Here is a 21526-nt window from a genome sequence, read left to right as displayed (position 1 = left end):
CAGCAACTAATAAGGTACACGAACACACGAACACACACACACACACACACACACACACACACACCATCCCTCCACGGTTTTACATGGAGCCATTTAGGTTCCACCAACCACATCCCACCAAACTAAAAACCACTCCTCTTCCACTGACCATTTCTCAATACAGAACATATTGGCCAGGTCATCACCCACTCAGACCCAAGCCCAGTCAGCAGAATTCCAGCAGATTCCCCTTCTTGCCCCTCTAGCATTCCAGCATCCCCCAACTCTCCCACACAGATCTGCACTCTGACAAGAACACGCTGGGCTAAAGCTCTGTTTCAGCTCTAAATAAGGTTATTCTATTTCTAGAATTTAAGAGAATAGCATCCTATTAGTGGGAGAAGGCATGCAAAAAAGCCTCAACTATAAGGCACCCTTACCCCTTATGCAAATCTATCACACGTTACATTACATCCAATGCCCTGCAATTCACAGAACTCAACTAACCAGACAACAGCTAATTATTAGGCCTATTCTTTAATGGTCAAGGCATATCAGGAGAGAGTCAAATCAATCAGATGTCTATCTGGATGTCCTTTTCCAGGTCACAGCACCTTTGCCTTAACGAAGCCCACAGAGACGCTCGGTTTGGCTGTTACCTAGCAACAAGTGTTCTGAGTGACATTCGATATCCATTAGGCCATACGTCATGAAAGGCGGCTGGAACGGGCCGAGAGCATTCATCCTATAGAATCCTTGTGTGTAAAGAAAAACCTCTAAGACGGATATTACAGAGACCGTAAACTCGGCACCCAGAATCTCAAGTGCGAGCTGTTGTTAAGACTGTCACGAGAGACGATGCAGACTGCAACAGTGACATGAATAACAATCGGAGGGAAATGCTTTATACAGCCGTAGTTAAACACATTCCTTTGAATGGTCTGGTTTGATTAGGCTAGATATGGCAGCCAGTCTGTTTCTTTATCCTCTCCTCCCTCACCTGTCTTGTTTGGGTGGCTAGTGTTGTCAACTGCACAAACAGACTACTGTGTTTGATGAACACCAATTGTTATCCTATCTCTGGTGTGTGAAGACACATTCTGGGCGTTTGAATTCAGAAATCACAGCAGGTAGAATCTCTCTCTCTCTCTGTCTCTCTCTCGCTCTCTCTCTCGCTCTCTCTCTCTCGCTCTCTGTCTCTCGCTCTCTGTCTCTCTCTCTGTCTCTCTGTCTGTCTCTCTGTCTGTCTCTCTGTCTGTCTCTCTGTCTGTCTGTCTCTCTCTCTCTGAACCATTAACTGGTGCCTCCATTGTAGACAGAGAGTTAATTAAGACACCATTAACTGGTGCCTCCATTGTTGACAGTTAATTATCTGTGTGTGTGTGTGTTTGTTTTCAGTTAGAGTGCAATAACAACATCAGTAGCAGCAGATAGTAAAACAGAGCCCCGATGCTTCAGCGTGCATTTGTGAGCACGTCAATACTCACCCAGTCTCAATCTATCAGAGCTCATTAAGCCCAACACAGTCTTTTCCCATCCCTCTCTCCTTCCCTCTTTCTTTCTCTTCCTTTCTCTCTCGCCCCTTTATCTCTCTGTAGGTGAGTAGGCTCGTATGGCTTGGATGAGCTTAGTCCACTTGAACTTCACTGGCAACAGCCATAAACCATTTTATATACGATTCATTGGGACATTTCTCTCACAACATCAAGCAATGTTTCAATAAACACAAAGCTGTAAGACAACAAAACACCGAAGCCAATCAACCTGCATGTAGCACAAAGCCAACAGGAAACAGATTAATTATACAGTTTGCCTTCACTTCAGATCAGTGCAGATCAATAGGATGACATCATGAGAAGGAACTTCTTTAGACTAGATTCACCCCCTGGTACTACAGCCTAGTGTACTACAGCCTAGTGTACTACAGCCTAGTGTACTACAGCCTAGTAGTGCCCCTCACCTTGCACTTCATCATGTCGCTGACCCGTTCCTGCATGGACTGTCCAGCCTTGGGCCTGACCAGGAGGTAGAGGGTTCGGACCTCTGGACAGGACCGCAGCAGTTTCTCCACCAGCACCTTGCCCATGAAGCCCGTGGCGCCAGTGATCAGCACATTCTTGCCTGCGTAGTAGTCAGCGATAGATGCCATGCTGGCGTCTGCCCCTGCCTCTTCTCCTGTCTTTCCCATCTGTGTAGCTTGTCCTGGTCTAGGCAGCTCCTAGAGAGATAGATAAAGGGGTGGCTGGAGAGAGAATGAGAGAGAGAGAGAAGAAACGATAGGAGACAATTAGCTGAGGCTGAGAGAAAATTAGAACCGCACTACACTCTGTTCAGACTCAGAATCTCTTTACATGAGCAAACACTCATTACACTTGACATAACCTACAGTATGTATTGTGTATGTATTAATGCTGAGTATTAGGTGACAGACCTGTAGAGAGAAGTAGAGCTGGGACTCACTGGGTGCTGGGAGTAACTTTGTTAATGACATGGTAAGTGGGGAGATGATGTTATTGCGGATGTATTGAAAGTGTCACACCCTGATCTGTTTTACCTGTCTTTGTGCTCGTCTCCAACCCCCTCCAGATGTCACCCATCTTCTCCATTATCCCCAGTGTATTTATACCTGTGTTCTCTTTTTGTCTGTTACCAGTTTGTTTTGTTCGTCAAGCCTATCAGCCTATTTTCCCCTTGCACCGGTCTTTTTCTAGAAATGCTTGTGTTCCTAGCTCCAACAGTGCAGAAAGATTATATGAAAACACAAATCGAAAAGTAAAAGAATGAAATAAATAAATAAATAAACAAACATGAATGCAAAAAAACCTGTTTTGGGCTAATAATGTAAGAAATAACACAAAAAAAAAATAAAATACTGCAAAGTTGCTTAGGAGCAAGAAGCAGAGCTGCCATGTCTATCAGCGATCATGAATATTCATAAGGCAATCAATCACAGCCTATAGCTGTAGTAAAGGTAATGCATCATTATTACCCCATTCAGAAGAGTGTCAGCCAGCTTTGGTTATAAGATAGTTTCCAAGCCAGTACAAAGAGCATCATTAACCCCTCCCTTCTCAGGGCAGTCATCCAGAGAGCCAACTACATATCAAGGTCAGCAATAGAGCTCGCCAGCTTGTAGTCACAAAAAACTGAAATGAGTTAGCATTTTCTACCTCTAGCTTGTTCAGCCATTCCTATGGAGGAAATGAAAAGGGATAGAATGGGGTTTTGGGATAAACGCAGAAAATAAGGTCTGAGGTTGAAATAGGTTTAGGAGATTCAGTCATTTTAGCAGATGCTCTTACCCAGAGCGACTTACAGTAGTCACTGCATACATTTTCATACTGATCCCCCACGGGAATCCAACCTACAACCCTGGCGCTGCAAGTGCCCTGCTCTACCAAGTGAGCCACACGTTTTGTTCTATGAGATAACATCAGTCAGTCAACATGACCTTTATGAATTATGAAGACTTCATGTGCTTTGGGACTGTTTTTATTACATAAATTCTTCAGAATTCACAAAAAGTGACATTAGCTGATGAAGATGATCTCATAGAACAAAATGTATAAGATCTCTTAAGCCTGTGTTTACCACAGAACTTATTTTGGGAGTTTATCCAAAACCCCTACAAAACCTCCATTAATTTCCCCACAGGCTTTGGCCATCGAGCCATGGTGGAATTAGTCTCCGTTAGTGCCTACAAAAAGACACCATTACTATTGCTCTCAATGCCCTCACTCCTACTGTATCTTAACACCTTAACCAGCATGAGATGTGAGGTGAACAACAATTAAACACTGAAATTGTAGGGTGTGCAGAAGATGAGTATGCAAGTAGAGATACTGGGGTGCAAAGGAGCAAGATAAATAAATAAATACTATATGGGGATGAGGTAGATTGGATGGGCTATTTACAGATGAGCTATGTACAGGTACAGTGATCTGTGAGCTGCTCTGACAGCTGGTGCTTAAAGCTAGTGAGGGAGGTAAGAGTCCCCAGCTTCAGATATTTTTGCAGTTCGTTCCAGACATTGGCAGCAGAGAACTGGAAGGAGAGGTGGCCAAAGGAAGAATTGGCTTTGGGGGTGACCAGTGAGATATACCTGCTGGAGCGCGTGCTACGGGTGGGTGCTGCTATGGTGACCAATGACAGTATACCTAGCTTCACGTTGTAATGATGGTGTCCTTTGGGTTTATGTAGGCTACATTGACATCTGATTTGTCCAACCTCACACCAAATGTACTTTCAAATACAGCCTGCGTTAGAAAAGTTAGAGGAGTTACTTTCAACTATTCAATGTGATTCCATTCAACATATCACACGCCTCTCCAAAGCGGATAACAACCCTGGCCTAAGTTAACCAGCCTGCAAAACTGGTGTCCTATCAGCCTTATAAACGATGACCATCAAATACTGGCACAAAGATTGGTCAGTGTTTAGTGGGGCCAGCCAACCAACCATGATAAGTGTTCAAGCTAGAAAAGCCATGTGCGGGTTCTCTGTATCCTTCTCCATCTTCTCTCCTGGTCTCTGGGCCACAGGTTCCCAACAGTGTTAGCTGAAGGACTGGAACTACATCCCCCAAAGCAACGACTAAGATACAGAGAAAATAGAGAAAAACCTACCTCCCTCCCTCAAACACACATCTCTGACCCTAACCTCTCTCTCCCACAGTGTGACTCTTTAAAACGCCCCTACAAAAGGGGGTCACGGTCAAGGTCCCTTCATTGATATCATGTCATGTCTATGCTCCAGTATATTGCAGAGATTCTTGGGAGACTAAAGGACCAGGGGGGAGGAGCTGGAGGTCACTATGGATTAGCTCCTCACATGGATACACACACACCAGCGGTCCAGCCAGGGCATTCCATCCAGGTCACAGCCTTCAGCCGCTCACTCCTCTTCTCCCCATCAAGAAGTAGATTAGAGTGGGAGAGTGAAGGAGCTGATAGGAATAGCCTCACTAACACTCACACTATGGTTATCTATGATCTGTAGCCCACTATACTCTCTGTGACTGCTTACAGTAGTTTGGGTCTATAGAGAGAGACTGGCTCTACTGCCTTCACTAAACATAAGCTATGGTATGTCCTTCACCAAGGGGATGGACACTGACACCTGCTGCAGTAGAGTCCCAGTCTTAACACATGGGGCTGGGGGCAGAGGGGAGCTGTCAATCACAGACATGCAGCTTGCAGCGAGGGAAGGTGAGGTTGATCCTGGCTCAGGATAAATCCCCAAACCATTTATCTGGTCGATAATGTGTATGATCGAGACTTAGAGGACTCAGCCAAAGTAAGGCTCTGGAGATGTCAATCTGTATTAACTTGATCCAAACTGCTCTGTCACTAAATGACAATCTCATCACATTCCCTGCTTTGTAACCCTAAAGGATAAGTCAACTACTTGTTTGCTGATAAGTGCGGAGTCTTTTTGACAAAGAACCATATAGCCTCAGAAAGTCATTTAAAGACAGTTCCATAATGATGTTGAGAGACTTTTCTGCTATCAAAGTTACAGCACAAATCCTCCTCCACTGCAGGATTTTCTCATTAGGCATCCAGCTACTGCCGTTTCCTTTGAGCGAGTGCTTTTCTGTGTTTTGCCTTGGCAGCTCCTCTCACCAGGAGGTCTGTGCCTGTTTTAAGGAAGACAGCTGTTGGACTCACGGCGTTCCTCAGCGGTACTCTGCCACAGAGGGCCTTACAGCCTTTAAGCACATCAATCTGCCATTGGTCGGTCAGTAGAAACCCAGACACACACTACAGCCTCGCTGGCTGCCCGCCGTCTGAGAAATGAACACGGACCGAAGCCAGCTCAACAGAGAACAGAGAAAGAATCAGAAAGAGGAATACTGTGACTGACAATAATTAAGGCGACTTTAGTGTACTAAGAACGGGCAGTGCCCAACATCACAAAAGAGAAGTCAGCAGCCTCTTCCACAAAACGGCCACTCTCCCCTGAGAACCCAGGCCTTGGAGGCTGCTCAACCAAAGAGCACCACCCACAACAGTAAACACATCCGCGCCAACCACCTGGGTTTCAGGCAGCAGCGGGCACCAGCTGCCAACAGCCCTATCTCATCCAACAACCTGGCATTGTGCACTCCCTGGAACTCGGGAAGTACATAGGGGCCGTGCCCTACTTAGGAGCCCAACTATTCCACAGCCACAGTCTGTCAGTCTGCCTGTCTATCGTTGGCTAATGGGTCAAACACAGAGCTCTGTTTAGAGATTAAGATGGGTGACATTGATGATGAACGATGATTACTGTTTTCATGAGGCACAACGTTTACTGGGAAGGATGAGTAGGGTACAGCCTTGTGAATGAGGGCTTGCATTCGCAAAGCTACTTTCCTTCGTTTTGCAGGCCTACTGGTTTGGCCAAAAGAGGAAATGAGTTCTCCCTTTCTCTGTGTTGCTATACGCACCGTACGCACCGTCTTTGGCCTGAGGGGGTGGATGATGGAGAAATATACTGGTCATTAGATTAAAGCAGTGGTTAACACTTAACGCTTAAAGAAAAAAAGATGGATGAACGTAATCCTGTGGTTTAGCCTGCGTATGACTAGAGGGAATAGAAGCTACATGAGAACGCTAACAAGCAAACTAAGAAGCACAATGAGTTGGTTTTCAGCCCAGGACCCACATCAATTTCAAGATGGTGGAAATTCAGTGGACCGCCAACAGGTTAGTACGACATTCACTGACAATCCAATGCTGGCCATTCACCATTCCCAGGAGACGCAACAGTGTCAGTAACCCAGACACAACCCTCCACTGTTGCTGAAGCATCCATGTCTTGGGCCTTTTTCAATGATGCATCATCCTTACATGTAACAGCAGCCTCGACTTCCTGCTATCTAGGTCATAATAGTGTAAACAAACATCACTTTGAGGTCAAAACAAAGCAATCCACAAAAGCCGTTCACCAATAAGTGACAGTCAAGGGCTCTCGTTGGAGATGGCATTATATTATTTACCCCACACAAACATTCTGTCAGGAGTTTTTCCTGCTTTGTTTTTTGTTTCCTTGCATGTGTGGGCGTTTAATTGCCAAAATAGTTCGATTTAATTGCATTAGCTGTGCAAAAAGCTTTAAGCTCTTTCTTTTATAAGCCTATATGTGATTAATTTAATGTAATAATGAATTTAATTGAGTAATTTCCTTTCTAGTTTTCCCTCCACTCTATAGATACACAGTAAACCTGGGCTATGGAGACGGTTGTTATTTTATGACGTCACATTTCCAGTATGGTGCTTGGCCCATAGACTCACACTTTGCTGTTTCCACAAGCCGACTGTCAGATTCAGGTGTCCTCTATGGAACTCATGCACTGGTAGATTGAATGTGTGTATATCGTTACGTTATCTGTGATCTAAAGGATTCTGTAATTACACTACCCCTGACAGTGAATGACAGAGGCAGGGTACATGGTGTCTATTTGCCTTTGGTCCGGACCCAGACCTGGTCTCTGCTCACTGTACTGCATCACCCTGGTCTGGGTCAGACAGGCCAGGCACAGGATATCCTGGCACCTTGGCATCAGTCCAAAGCCCCTATATGGTGAGTGACAGCTACCACAGCTTCCTTGCTCATTAGCCTATATGATCCAGGATATCTGTGTCCATTCTAAAGACAACCTGCCTAACGTGTGGGTATAACGTTTAGGGTTTAATCATGTTAAAATATTGAATATGACAGTAATAATATATCATACATAGAGTAAAATACAAGCCTATATGTTCACGTATTTTAGTAATGGACACATCCACTCAATCGCATGACATTTTGAAAGCTACACAGACCAAAATTATGTGATCCCATGAAAATACACACACACACTGTCCACACACGCACTGGTAGTCCTGTCCACACACGCACTGGTAGTCCTGTCCACACACGCTCTGGTAGTCCTGTTCTCACACACACTCTGGTAGTCCTGTTCTCACACACACTCTGGTAGTCCTGTTCTCACACACACTCTGGTAGTCCTGTTCTCACACACACTCTGGTAGTCCTGTTCTCACTCACACTCTGGTAGTCCTGTTCTCACTCACACTCTGGTAGTCCTGTTCTCACTCACACTCTGGTAGTCCTGTTCTCACTCACACTCTGGTAGTCCTGTTCTCACTCACACTCTGGTAGTCCTGTTCTCACTCACACACACACACACACACACATAAAAGAAAAACACAAAACCCATGCATGTATTTTACAGGCATTACATCATTAAACCATGCTACAGCAAACACAGGAATAGTCTTGGTCCTACATCACATCAGGAAGTGGGGAGTCACCAGTAGAACATCCTGCTGTGTGTAATAACTAGTTTGAGCAGTCATTACCAAGGTGTTGGCGGCCCAGTCCCACCTGTCCCTAGGCTGCCACACAGAGACAATATGCTGATGGGAACAGGCCCTAATTCACACCAAAGACTCATTACTAAGATGGTGAACAGTTAGCATGTCAGGCTAACAGGGGGCTGCTTAGTTAGAACCCATTCATCACAGGCTGGGACTGTGGGCCAGTGACTCAATCCCCTAATGTGGAAAAAGGGATATCGTTGCAGCCATAACCACCGACTTCTCAATATTTCCTGCATCACTGCAGGAGCTTCAAATCAAGTGCTTTCATATCTGGGGTGACTGATCAATAATTCACTTATTCCATTTCTCCCTGTCAACTGATGCCTATATGATAGATTTCTGCTATTGACATGAAGGATGCATGAAAGTGAAGTCTATTTCCAGCCTTGACTTGAGTGACAGGCCCTGAGTAATCATGAGACCAGACTGAGGTCAGGAGTCGTGACCCAGGCAGACTGATTAGTTTAATCAAGCATTGAGTGGAGAGTCACGTTACAGTGAACAGGAGATGGAGGGACATGGACATGTGCACAACAACACATCAACGTACTACTACACACTAAATGATGGAGGGGCCTTGATCGCTGCCAGCACGGTCTATAATGAACGAACATTGGGTGTCATTGACAAGCTGCCTGTATTCCATCTATTGGTCTTACATTGTGACCATGGGCCAAGTCACCAGGTACCTAAATAGGTACAATGGAAATAGAGGGTTGAAAGTAAGAACTGGGAGTTTTTCCTGACCACAATCCTAGTCCAGAAGAAAACTCTTAGCTCAAGTTGGGAGGCTTCAGATGGTAAAAAGCAGGAAGGGGTTAGGCTAGATCAGGGATGGGCAACTCCAGTCCTTGGGGTCCAGAGAGGTTTCACACTTTTACCCCATACCTAGAAAACACAGCTCATTAAACAAATTGCATTCTAAACTGAAAACCATGATTAGTTGATTTTTGTAGTCAGGTGTGTTAGCTGGGGCGAAACTGTGACACCAATCAGTCCCCCGAGGACTGGATTTGCCCATCCCTGGGCTAGATTAAGACGAGGGAAAATGATATACCACTCTCAGGCAGATTACAGTATTGTAAAATATTTATTTCCTTCCATGAACTTGGCACACAAGAAGAAAATCTCCCTGGATGCATCCAACAAACATAGACAAGATGTTCTAACATGTATCATCCACACAACCATCAGTAAAGTAGAGGTACAACCTAGAAAAGCTCACAGATATCAAGGGAGATGTGGGTCTATTCTTCTTTCACAGGAGAACAATTCACAAAGGAATATTTTTTATGTCGGTTTTTATCCTTTTAATGCCAAGATCGCCAAAGACAATTTTCCATTTTGTGTTAACCTAATGGACAATGAAGTTTTCTTTCAAATCTAACTAGATTTTGGGCCGGGAGTTGTTGTTGTGTTCATTTGGTTGTTCGGGGAAAAGAGGATACAATCAGCTTTGGCCTTCTGCTGGGTACAAGGCTTGTCGGAGTGAGAAATTAAATAAATGCTGCTCTTACAGCTCCCAGCTGTCTCTAAGGTTATTCTCAGAGACACCGCTACTGCTATAAAGTCTTCCAAACACAACAAGTTGTTAGCTTCACAGTGCTCTTCCAGTAGGTGACAGACATTCTTGAGACATTCAGGTGAGAGTAAGACATTCTTGAGACATTCAGGTGAGAGTAAGACATTCTTGAGACATTCACAAGGATGTCAAACCCTTGTGTGTGTCGTCACATGGACTGAGTGGCTCTGTCATTAGAGAAGCTGTGAGCAGCGTTAGCCTATAGCATACTGGCCTATAGCCATCCTTTGGGATAACATCACTGCTGACATTTAAACAGTCTCATAACTCAGGCACGCACACACACACACACACACTATTGTATTGGTCTCCATTCCCTCTATTAACCCATTTAACCCAGTCTAGAGATGGAAAATCAGTACCTCTTCTCAATGATGCTTTATGATATTCTGTAAACAGAATACCCGTGTCCTTCTACGGTTCAGAAAATGTCAAACGCTACCCTGTTTTTTCCTAGTTCCCACAACACGGCTCTGGTCTGAAACAGCCAACAGGTCCACAGACATCATAGGGAGGCAGCTAGTGTTGAATTTAAATCCCTGCTTTGAGGCGTAAATGTTCCATCAAATGAACTGTTAACAGTGTGTCAGGCAGCTGGGCAGCCCCCCCCCCCGCCCCCGTCTCCCCTTCCCATCCAAAGGCCATTCATCCTTGAGGTCTGACAGGTCCCCTCCTTGATCCCTTGCCTCCCCTGCTCATAAATACAGGGACTGGGTACAATGGCCTTTAGTGGTGCCACAGCGGAATCTGGGTCTCCCATGAGGGATGTGGGTCAGGTGCAAGAACAGCGTTTCGTTTCCTTCCTCTTTCCTCTGCCTCATTTGTTCTCCACCTTTCTTCTCCTCCTTTCTTCTTGGTATTTTCCTCTACTTCTTTTCTCTTCTATTCTGTCTATTTATCTTGCTCTAATGCTATTTAATGATCCTTCCTTCATTCTTTTGAACTCATGACAAAACGTTTCCTTATAAGAGTGTCTTCAGACTTATAAGACTTTTCACAAAAAATACCCTTGTCTTCTATATACTGCAATGTAAACTTGCGAACTTGTCACTTCTCGACTGCTACCTCCAGAGGTAGGGCACGACACTCCCCCGAAAGTTTCCCCCCTCTAAGCAGGGCAGTGCAAACACAATTGTCTCGTTGAGCCAACACTCTTACAGTAAAAATGGTAATAGCATAGCAATGTTTTTGAAACAGCTGAAATGTACAGACATTTACCTTATTTCTAAGACTTGTTTTATTGAGTTTTTACCTAAAATACATTCTGAAATTGTCGCCGTAGGCTCAAATCTCAGTTGTCGTTTTGTTTTTGCTTGACTGCACTGAGCCAACGAGGTCCAGGCTAGGAAGCAACTCTGAATTATCAACGTTTTACCTCATATAATGACTTCCATGATATTGATCAAATTAAGCCTGGTTTGTTCTAAGATAACTCTAATACGCTAGCTAGTGTAAACCTAAGCTATGGTTAAGCTAAACGTCAGAATTCAGCTACAGCCATCACGTTTATATGAGAGTTAAGAAATTATATTGTTTCGCAAGCTAGCTTGCTAGCTAACGTTACTTAGCTATGTAGCCTATATCAAATCAAATTGTATTTGTCACATACGCCCAAATACAACTTGTGTAGAATTTACAGTGAAATGAATGATTACGAGCCCAACAACGCAGAGTTGAAAACTAAAAATAGCAACACAAGAGGAGTAAAATAAAATACACAAGAATTAAGCTATTTACAGGGAGTACCAGTACCAGATCAATGTTCAGAGGTACGAGGAATTTGACGCAGGGTAAAGTGACTAGGCATCAGGATAGATAATAATAAGAGTAAAATAAAGAACAGAGTAGCAGCAGCAAATTATGAGTGTAAAAGTGTATGAATGTGCGTGTGTGTAATGTGTATGTATGTGTGTTTGTGTTGGGTCAATCTGCGTGTGTGTGTTATGTGTGCGTGTGCGTATGAAGTATATGTGAATGTGTGGGAGTTTTGTGTGGGAGTGTCAATGTAGTGAGTGAGTGTGTATATGGTGTGTATATGTGACCAGTTTCAGGAAACTAGGCGTATGTCGCAAGTCACAAATTCACAGGAGAGCCATTTTAACTTTTTTTTAAATTAAATAAATAATGCAGTTTTTTTTTGCAGAACTGCCTTCTGGAACATATGAACTTTCATGTGCCTTAATAACAAACAATTATTAAATTACAAGCTTTGTTGGTTAAGCCATAGAAAAAGTCAGCAACCTTCCCACGAGCCATGATTGGCTAAGATAATGAGTGGGCTGGACATGTCGAGAGAGGAGTTCGGATTGGTCTGCCATATAGAAGGCTTCTGTCTATTTGAGCTGGTCAGTCTGTGTTAGTTATTGTTAGAGGAAATTATGGTTGAAATGACTAATTATGTATACATTCCAATCAGAACTGACTAGTCCAAATGCTATAATGTACTGTACATATATGAATTTTCTCTCTTGCTCCCATTCCCAATTGTATATTATGTAGTCAGGAGTTTAGTAACAATGAAGGTCTGTTCCTTAGTTCATTCATTTGTACAATCTCCAGGTGGCAGGAACGGACTATCTCCAGACTGTCTAGAATGCTGATTTATACTGACTGACCTTGACTTCAGGCGTGGAGCGAAAGCTCGAGAAACTATAGGGCCTCTCTACCGGTGTCATGAAGAGATAGAACATTTAGAAAACGCTGACGTCATTTTCAGTTTATAACCTGTGGAAAAATGTGTATGTGTCAGTACTCTCTTGTAATAAACGCTGATACCTGACTTTTAAGACTGGTCTCGATCTATTTCATGCATAATTAATGAATTTACAACTCATTAATGAAATAGAGAGAGTGCGAATTTGATTTTGGCTACAAAACATATAGGAATTTAGAATTCCTCTAACAGTTATCCTGTCAAACGCAGCTTTAAAATTTTGTATTGTGTAGTGAAACTGCATAAGTGTTGCTCTCCACTTTCCGGAGGATCGAGTTTTGAAATCAGTGGAATTAGAGTATGGTAGCTAAAGAGATGGAGAAAACACCTGTCTCCGTATTATATCTTCAAACTAAGGACAACCGTGGCATGGCATCCGTGACAGGGAGACGTGTCCATCATGCATGATGATGTATAAGGGTAAGATAGTCTAGTGTTACCGAGCTACATTTTCAGATATGACATGTTTCTAATTTTGACAGAAAGTGGTTTAATTTCAAGCTAAACTGTACTGTTAGCTAGCTAACATTAGCTGGCTGTCTCCCTAGCTTACGTTATTATTCATATGCCAGAGCCGTTTGCTTTGCTAGTTAGAGCCTAATGTTAGCTAGCTAACATTGAACCTGGTTGGTTAGCTCCCAGCAGATTCATGCAGGGTAGTAACGACATGATTTGGCACTGTGTTCATTGTTGTTTAACTAGCTAACGTTAGCTGGCTGGCTTTTTAGCTAACGTTACGTGACGTGTGTGATCTTACATGTTGTTTACCTAGCTAGGGTCATTGTTTACCTAGCTAGCTACATGTCTAAAGTGTACAACACCCGTTGAATATGGCGGGTGTCAGTAAACGTCGGCAAAAAAGCGTAATGAAATTATTGCCAGCGGAGCTGGTTAGGCTGTTTTCATGTTATCCAGAGGTAAACAAATCATCAGTCAAGTGTGCACTCTGAACGCTCCAAGAGCGAAACGAGATGGGTGGGGTTAAAGCTTTAGAAGGTGTGTAGACAAAGAAGAGCTCTTCACTGCATACCAAAACATTCAAAGGCCATTTTCTCAAAAGTGAGTTTGCAAGTTTATCAACTTTCAAAGCAGAATTACTTTCCCGGAGTTCCTAAAAAATGCAGTATATGATATACCATTTTGTAGCTCTGAGTCTCTACTTTAATCAAATGTAAAAAAAAATCAATTTCAAATTTTGCTACATAAGACCAAATCCAGGCGGTGAGTCACATTTAAAGTCTAGTCTGGCAGGCCTGGGCAACTCCAGGCCTCAGGGGCCTGATTGGTGTCACAGTTTTGCCCTATCCCCAGCTAACACACCTGACTCCAATAATCAACTAATCATGATCTTCAGTTAAAAATGCAATTAGTTTAAATCAGGTGTGTTTGCTAGGGATGGGGGAATAGTGTAACACCAATCAGGTCCCCGAGGACTGGAGTTGCCCAGGCCTGTGTGAATGTGCATAGTGTCAGTGCAAGATAGAGAGTGCAGATCAAATAGTGCAAATCAGATAGTTTGGGGTACCATTAATTGACTATTTAGCAGTCTGGACATTTAGCAGTCTTATGGCTTGGAGGTAGAAGCTGTCTCGGAGCCTGTCTCTGAATTTTTCAGGCCTTCCTCTGACACCACCTGATGTAGAGGTCCTGGATGGCAAGGAGCTTGGCCTTAGTGATGCACCTGGCAGTCTGCACCACCCTCTGTAGTGCTTTGCGGTCAAGGGCAGTACATTTACCATACCAAGCGGTGATGCAGCCAGTCAAGATGCTCTCGATGGTGCAGCTGTAGAGGATCCGAGGACCCATGCCAAATCTTTTCAGCTTCCTGAGGGGGAAGAGGTGATGCCGTGCCCTCTTCATGACTGTGCGGGTGTGTGTGGACCATGTCCTTAGTGATGTGGAAGCCAAGGAACTTGAAGCACTTGACCTGTTCCACACCAGCCACTTCGATGTGGATGGGGGCGTCCTCTCCCCTCTTTCTCCTATAGTCCACGATCAGCTCCTTGGGCTTACTGACGTTGAGGGAGAGGTTGTCGTTCTGGCACCACACTGCTAAGTCACTGGCCTCCTCCCTGTAGGCAGACTCATCGCCGTCTGTGATCAGGCCTACCACAGTTCTGTCGTCAGCAAACTTGATGGCGTTGGAGTCGTGCGTGGCCACGCAGTCGTGGGTAAACAGGGAGCACAGGAGGGAACTAAGCACACACCCCTGAGAGCCCCAGTGTTTAGGGTCAGCATGGCGGAGGTGTTGTTGCCTACCATCGTCTCCTGGGGCCGTCCCGTCAGGAAGTCTTGGATCCAGTTGCAGAAGGAGGGGTTCAGTCCTAGGGTCCCTAGCTTTGTGATGTGGTTGGAGGGGACTATGGTGTTGAACGCTGAGCTCTAGTCTATGAGCAGTATTCTCACATAGTTATTTCTTCTTTTCTTCAGGTGGGAGAAGGCAGTGTGAAGTGAAATTGAAATTGCGTCATCTGTGGATCTGTTGGGGTGGTATGCAAATTGGTGGCCAGCTTGAAACATGTTGGGATTACAGACTGGGCCAACGAGAGATTGAAAATGTCTGTGAAGACACTTGCCAGCTGGTCTGCGCATGCTTCGAGAACGCGCCCTGGCATTCCGTCTGGCCCGGCGGCCTTGTGATTGTTAACTTGTTTAAATGATTGGCTCACATCAGCCATGGAGAGCGAGATCAGACAGTCATCCAGAAAAAAGGGTTTTCATTCAAGGCACAGTGTTATATTCCTAATTTGGGAGTTCTGCATAGCTGGGCAACTCATGGCTGGGTTGCCCTTTGTAATCCATTATCGCCTGCAAGCCTTGCCACATATGACTTGCGTCGGAGCCGGTGTAATAGGATTCAACCTTCCTCCTATATTGTTCTTTGCAAATTATAATAGGAAGGATACTGTATAACGTTACTGTACTTTTATATTCCTATGGGTGGGGTAAACATTCATTATTGATATGCTAACGTTACTTGATCATTAAGCATGTTGTTAGTTAGCTAGCTAGCAGGAGTTAGCTGTGTATTGTTAGCTAATTTAATGTGTACGGACGAGAAAGTGAACCCTTTAATTGTAGGGCTGGGAATTGCCAGGGACCTCACGATACAATTGTATCATGATGCTTAGGTGCCGATACGATATGTATTGCGATTATATATGTATTATGATTCAATAACGGGATTTTATTGCGACTATGTGTTTCCAACATATTGCTCAGAGGGACAAGAGAGAGCCATAAGAAAACTAATTGGCTCCCTATTTTAAAAGGAGATGGAGAGAAAGCTATGACGTTCAGGTACAACGATATGATACATCGTAAAAAAGGATCTGCACATGATTTGGTTGCATTATTCAATATTGTAATATGTTTAAGTAGAAAAGTTGCTTGGATTATTAAATCATTTTTGCTTAACTTAGTGGCTACTTTGATATTTACGGTCAATTTGAGCTGCGGACCAATAATGCATGTAGTGTGAATTAAAAAGTAGCCACTCTGTTCCTCAGACTCTCCTCAGCTCTTGTAGTGGGAATAGGGCCATATTTAACAGAGTGTGTGTTTAGTGTTACTCACATCCTTCTGTGCCAACTCTCTCCATGACAGGATTAGCATCTCCACTGGCACTGAGCACACAAATCACACAAAACCAAAAACACAGAACCAAATCAACCAGTTAAATAGATTACATGGTCACACTAATTATGGGACTGTATTGGAACAGAAGCAAAGTTGAAGTAATGGTATCACAGATATGCCTCTAATAAGTTAACTAAAACTAAGTTAACTACAAAGCAAGTAGCCTAAATTGTTTCCTTTCCCATTGCTTCAGTCTAATGTGTTTGTATTGTCTAGGGGTGAAGTGCACCATCAAGTCCCATTAACATAGCTCCTGTGCCTAACCTCTTCAACCCATCACCGTAAACACATTAGACTACACTTCTCTTTACCTATGCCTTTCCCTACATTATTCATTCACTTCATAGACAATCCCAACAGCATGCAGGTCCTTGCATTCAACATATGAGACTGTTAAAGTTTGAGGGCTACCTTTTCTTCAGCACGTTTTTAGTGGTCATTAAAAGTAGCAATCAGCAGTTAAAATAACAACCCACAACTGTGTGGGTAAAAAGCAGGGGGATAGGGCTGGAGCAATGTAACCAGTCTCAAATTCAAAGACAGAGCTATGGATTTAAGGACTGACCATCCGTTTTAAGCATGTTTTTTTAACATGTTTCTACGAACTGTAATATAACATTTTTTAAACTTTTTGTCTGAACTTTCACCTGGACTTGCCCGCGCCTAGTGAATTTGGATTTGTTTACCAAACGTCCTAACAAAAGGAGGCATTTGGACATAAATTATGGACTTTATCAAACAAAACAAACATTTATTGTGGAACTGGGATTCCTGGGAGTGCATTCTGATGAAGATCATCAAAGGTAAGTGAATATTTATAACGCTATTTCTGACTTTTACTGACTCCACAACATGGCGGGTATCTGCATAGCTTGTTTTTGTGTCTGAGCGCCGTACTCAGATTATTGCATGGTTTGCTTTTTCCATAAAGCTTTTTTGAAAACACAGCGGTTGCATTAAGGAGAAGTATATCTATAATTCTGTGCATAATAGTTGTGTCTTTTATCAAAGTTTATTATGAGTATTTCTGTAAATTGATGTGGCTCTCTGAAAATTTGCCGGATGTTTTTGAGGCACAACATTACTGACCATAAAGCGCCAATGTAAACTGAGATTTTTGTATATAAATATGAACTTTATCGAACAAAACATACATGAAGTCCTATGAGTGCCATCTGACGAAGATCATCAAAGGTTAGTGATTAATTGTATCTCTATTTCTGCTTTTTGTGACTCCTCTCTTTCGCTGGAAAATGGCTGTGCGTGTTTTTGTGACTAGGCTCTGACCTAACATAATCATATGGTGTGTTTTCGCTGTAAAGCCTTTTTGAAATCGGACATGATGGGTAGATTAACAAGAAGTGTATTGCACTTGTGAATGTATGAAAGTTACATATTTCTAAAAAATATTTTAGAATTTCGCGCTCTGCCTTTTCAGTGGAATGTTGTCGAGGGGTTCCGAAGTTGTTTAAGGTATACAGTGTTTGTTAATATTTACTGTTTACAAACATTGGAGTAAAAAAAAGCTCATATTTTGAATTCTGATGGGATACGACAGTTGAACTAAGCTCAATGGATACATATCATTAATGTATAACTCCAAAAATGGATTTAGCAACTTCTGACTATCTATTTGAGGAGGTTATTTACGGTTACATAGTTGAGGAATGGAATATATCTGATTCTCAACAGGTGTATTTTTCCTTTTCCCCTTAGGTCCAGAACACTTACAGCACAACCTACAACCTACAGCGCGCCTCATCACATGAGCTTTATGCCACAAAACTCCCCAAATATCCATCCACCCACAAGCATCCTGATGTGTTTGCATAACACAAAGCCTCTGACAAAAACCCCTGCAGGTCTCCAGACTAACCATACGGGTCTTGACAGATTCAGACCTGCTTTACACGTAGATGTTTCTAGAAGTGCTTTTGAGGCTGTTGCACAACTCTTCCACCCCAAACTTGTACTTCCAGAAATGAACACGAGTTGAAAGGAGGACGGGACTTAAATAAGTGGAGAGGACAGACTCAACCACCCATGATACATCTGTGATGTCCATGCCACCCTGTTCTCTGCTGGCAATGGGCAAAAGCATGGTGGCAAAGTGCGCCAGGAGAATAAAACACACTTTGGCACCGAGAAAGAAAGCACAGCGGCTGTTTAGAGGAGAGGGGGGATGGAGAGAGCAAGAGAAAAAGAGAGAGAGAGAGAAAGAGAGAGGGGGGGAGGGAGGTAAAGTGAGTAAGAGAGACTAAGCTGTCTGATTCTGCTGTTATGATGTGGCCCTTTCTGGGTGTAGATCGGGGCCTACCCCTCTCTCACTCTCTCCTACACCCAGGTTCTGTTATCTCAGGTCGTAAATTCCTGGCGGAGACTCTCTCCCCCATTTCATGCAGAGAGAGAGACCACAGAGTGAACAAAGGATTTCACATGGCCGAACTCCTAAATCCCCAAAATGGGAAAATTAAACTACATGTCCACTTGTGAGAATGTGGGAAGGGTCAGTGGACACTTAAGAGACAGTTATGTTGAGTGTGTTTCATTTGGTGACCTCTCGAAGGACAGGAAACACGCATAACTATATCTCTGAATGTGTACATTTCTCAATTATGGTGTTTGCATCTAATTATTGTATACAATTAATGAGTAAAGATGAAACTATTTGTGAAATGATGTAATGTGATGTTAAACCTTTAATTTTGAGAGAATTGTATTCCCTGTAAAGTTTAACTAGTCAGCGGCCACGCCCCCTGAGCACAGACATAATCAGGCGTCATGGAACCGCCCCCTTCTACTGTTACGAATAAAAGCCCCTCCTAAAAAAATCCTCTTTAGACTAAGCAAACCCACAACGGGAGCTGTGATTGCGAATAGTTAAGTACCAAAACTAGAAAACTATACCACGTGGAGCATTGGCTACATGGCTGGAAATGGTTAAACTCTGAGACTATCGAACCCTACAGAATTAGAGCAAATCTTAGATACTAATTACTGGTCTGCTGCCAGAAATTATGTAAATCTGGGATACGAATGCCGACAACCGCCGAAACATATATCCTAAGAATAATGGACGCCTGACATATCCATTACAACAGACACTATCAGGAGCAGCCGATAGACCCTACAACCACTCTCTGATGAACTGACTCTCCAGCAGACAGACTGATGATTCCAACAGAGAAGATCACAATGACATGTGGGAGTAAATATATTGATTGCGATTATTCCAGAATGAGTGAGCGTTCATGTGCAAAGGACTATCATTTCAATGAATATAATTATCAACTGTGTGTAGTGATCCCTTTTGTCTTTCCCGCTTCTTTCTCAGTCCACACCCCCTTCCCTGCATTTCTGTGATTATTTAGTTAGTTAGTAAATAAATGATTAAGCCAATTGGTGTATGGATGATTTATAGTAAAGGCTGGGTTCGTGCAGATAACCAACAATTTATGATGTTCAGATGAGACTGACGTGTGGTAAAGAATAATTAATTAATAGAAGACTAATTGATCAGATATTAAAATATCCATAGAGTTATATTCGGAAAATTATATATTTGTAATCTGAAGATTTTCCATGGTGCCCCAACTTCCTAGTTAATTCAATTTACATGATTAGTTTAATCACGTAATAATAATTACAGAGAATTTATTTGATAAAATAACAGCCTTCACCTTTAATGATGCCGAAGACACGACACTGCCTTTCCACACTAAGAAATAAGAGAGGGAGAGGCAGGAGAGAGAGAGGAGAGAGTGAGGCGGAGGAGAAGCAGGGCTCAGAGACAGTAAAGAAGAGAGAAAGAGAGAATGCAGTGAGCACAAAGGAATGGAGAGGGTATGCCCCTGGAAATTGAGGGTGTAATTTAGACTTCCTTAATGTTCAGTCAAGAGGGTCAATGGTCATCTCTAGCGTAATGTTCTCAGTAAATTACATTACTACGTACCTTACTGGAATGAGTGTAGAAGAATGTAGCGCAGCTTTTACATGGACTTTTATGAGGGGAATGAAGTGTACTCTGTCAGGTTGCTACACCATGCACATTCTCACACACACATAACTACTTGGCTGTGAACAAGAGCAGATCATCACTGAGGTCTCCTAACAGAACAAAAAGTAAATATAGGCCAGTGCCAGTCTCTGAGGACAATTCAACCTATCTGTGACATCTATGTTCAGAAGCCACCACAAGACATTACCTTTCCTATGTTTTCTTTCTTTTTAAACGAATGACAAGTGACAAGCTATTTTCTCACACCACATACCTCTGGACCCCAACAACTGGCTCAAAGCACACTGACATATTTGGTGCTTGCAGAGGTCAATTTGGGCCTCACTCTCCTTCTCCTCGCCTCTGCAGGCTTGTATAAGGTCAACAGGGATTCTCACACATTCAAAAGTTAGGAGCCCATCAAGGTGCAAATATAGGCTTAAGGTCCAGGGTCAGCCACCTCAGATATGTTGTAAAGGACTATATGAACTCAAATTCAAATCTGACTACTGGAAGTCCCACACAATACAGTGATGGATGCTAGCTAATTCTAATGGACAATGATAGCAAAAGACACACACATTGTCATAATGCAATATCCAACATTATCTACAACATTATCTCCTGTTAATTTGAGGCATTTTAATTCGGGAATAAATTCTTAGGCATTTGCACAACATAGATAACAATACTGTCAAAACACCCCCCCCCCCCCCCCACAATAATTTATGAACCTTGTTGCGCAAGATAGAGAACGCGTGCTTCACTTTCAGCGCTCAGAGAGAGCACTCGCTGATTACTCAATAAATGAGCACCAGCGCTGATTCCACATGAGAAAGCGCTGCACAATAAACCAAGATGACAGTTCCATCTGAGTCATTTTACCGGCTTTTATACCGCCTCCTTTAATTCAGCACCATTTATCTAGCCGAGTTATTCAGTTATTTTGGACTATTGTTAACTAGTCTATGTGTGCCTACAAGGAACAATATTTACGCACGCAGAAATATTTTGAGGATTTATAAAGAGACCTCCCTCACCTTCCCTCACCTTCCAGAAAGCTATATGACTGTTCTGGATTGACTGGCCGCTGGTAGAATCGGGCACTGTAGCTCGCGCGCACTCACTCATGTTAAGAAATGAATGAAAGCGATCACAATATGGCTAGGCTAAATTAAATGTGCATCATAACAAGCTAATGTGCATGTTTTTAAACAAACCGAAGGAGTCAAATGGGCACGCTTTCT

General features: G+C 43.1%; 1 protein-coding gene across 3 annotated transcripts in view; it reads right to left on the bottom strand.

Annotated features, from left to right (window-relative positions):
- Window positions 1-21526, bottom strand: part of LOC110499985 (fatty acyl-CoA reductase 1) — a 55290-nt gene that overhangs the window by 33181 nt on the left and 583 nt on the right. For 2 of the 3 annotated variants that reach the window (XM_036957241.2, XM_036957242.2), the window contains exon 2: window positions 1940-2221. In XM_036957241.2, coding sequence (XP_036813136.1) covers window positions 1940-2167 — 228 coding nt within the window. In that variant the 5' untranslated portion in view covers window positions 2168-2221. Of the gene's footprint in view, window positions 1-1939; window positions 2222-16219; window positions 16270-21526 lie in introns of all 3 variants that reach the window. The other variant, XM_090213775.1, reaches the window with a different exon arrangement.

This window comes from Oncorhynchus mykiss, chromosome 21, assembly GCF_057628025.1.
Source record: "Oncorhynchus mykiss isolate SJ-2025 chromosome 21, ASM5762802v1, whole genome shotgun sequence".
Lineage (NCBI taxonomy): Eukaryota > Metazoa > Chordata > Actinopteri > Salmoniformes > Salmonidae > Oncorhynchus > Oncorhynchus mykiss.
Note: the sequence above shows the minus strand (reverse complement) of the source record. Positions and strands in the feature narration are given on the sequence as shown.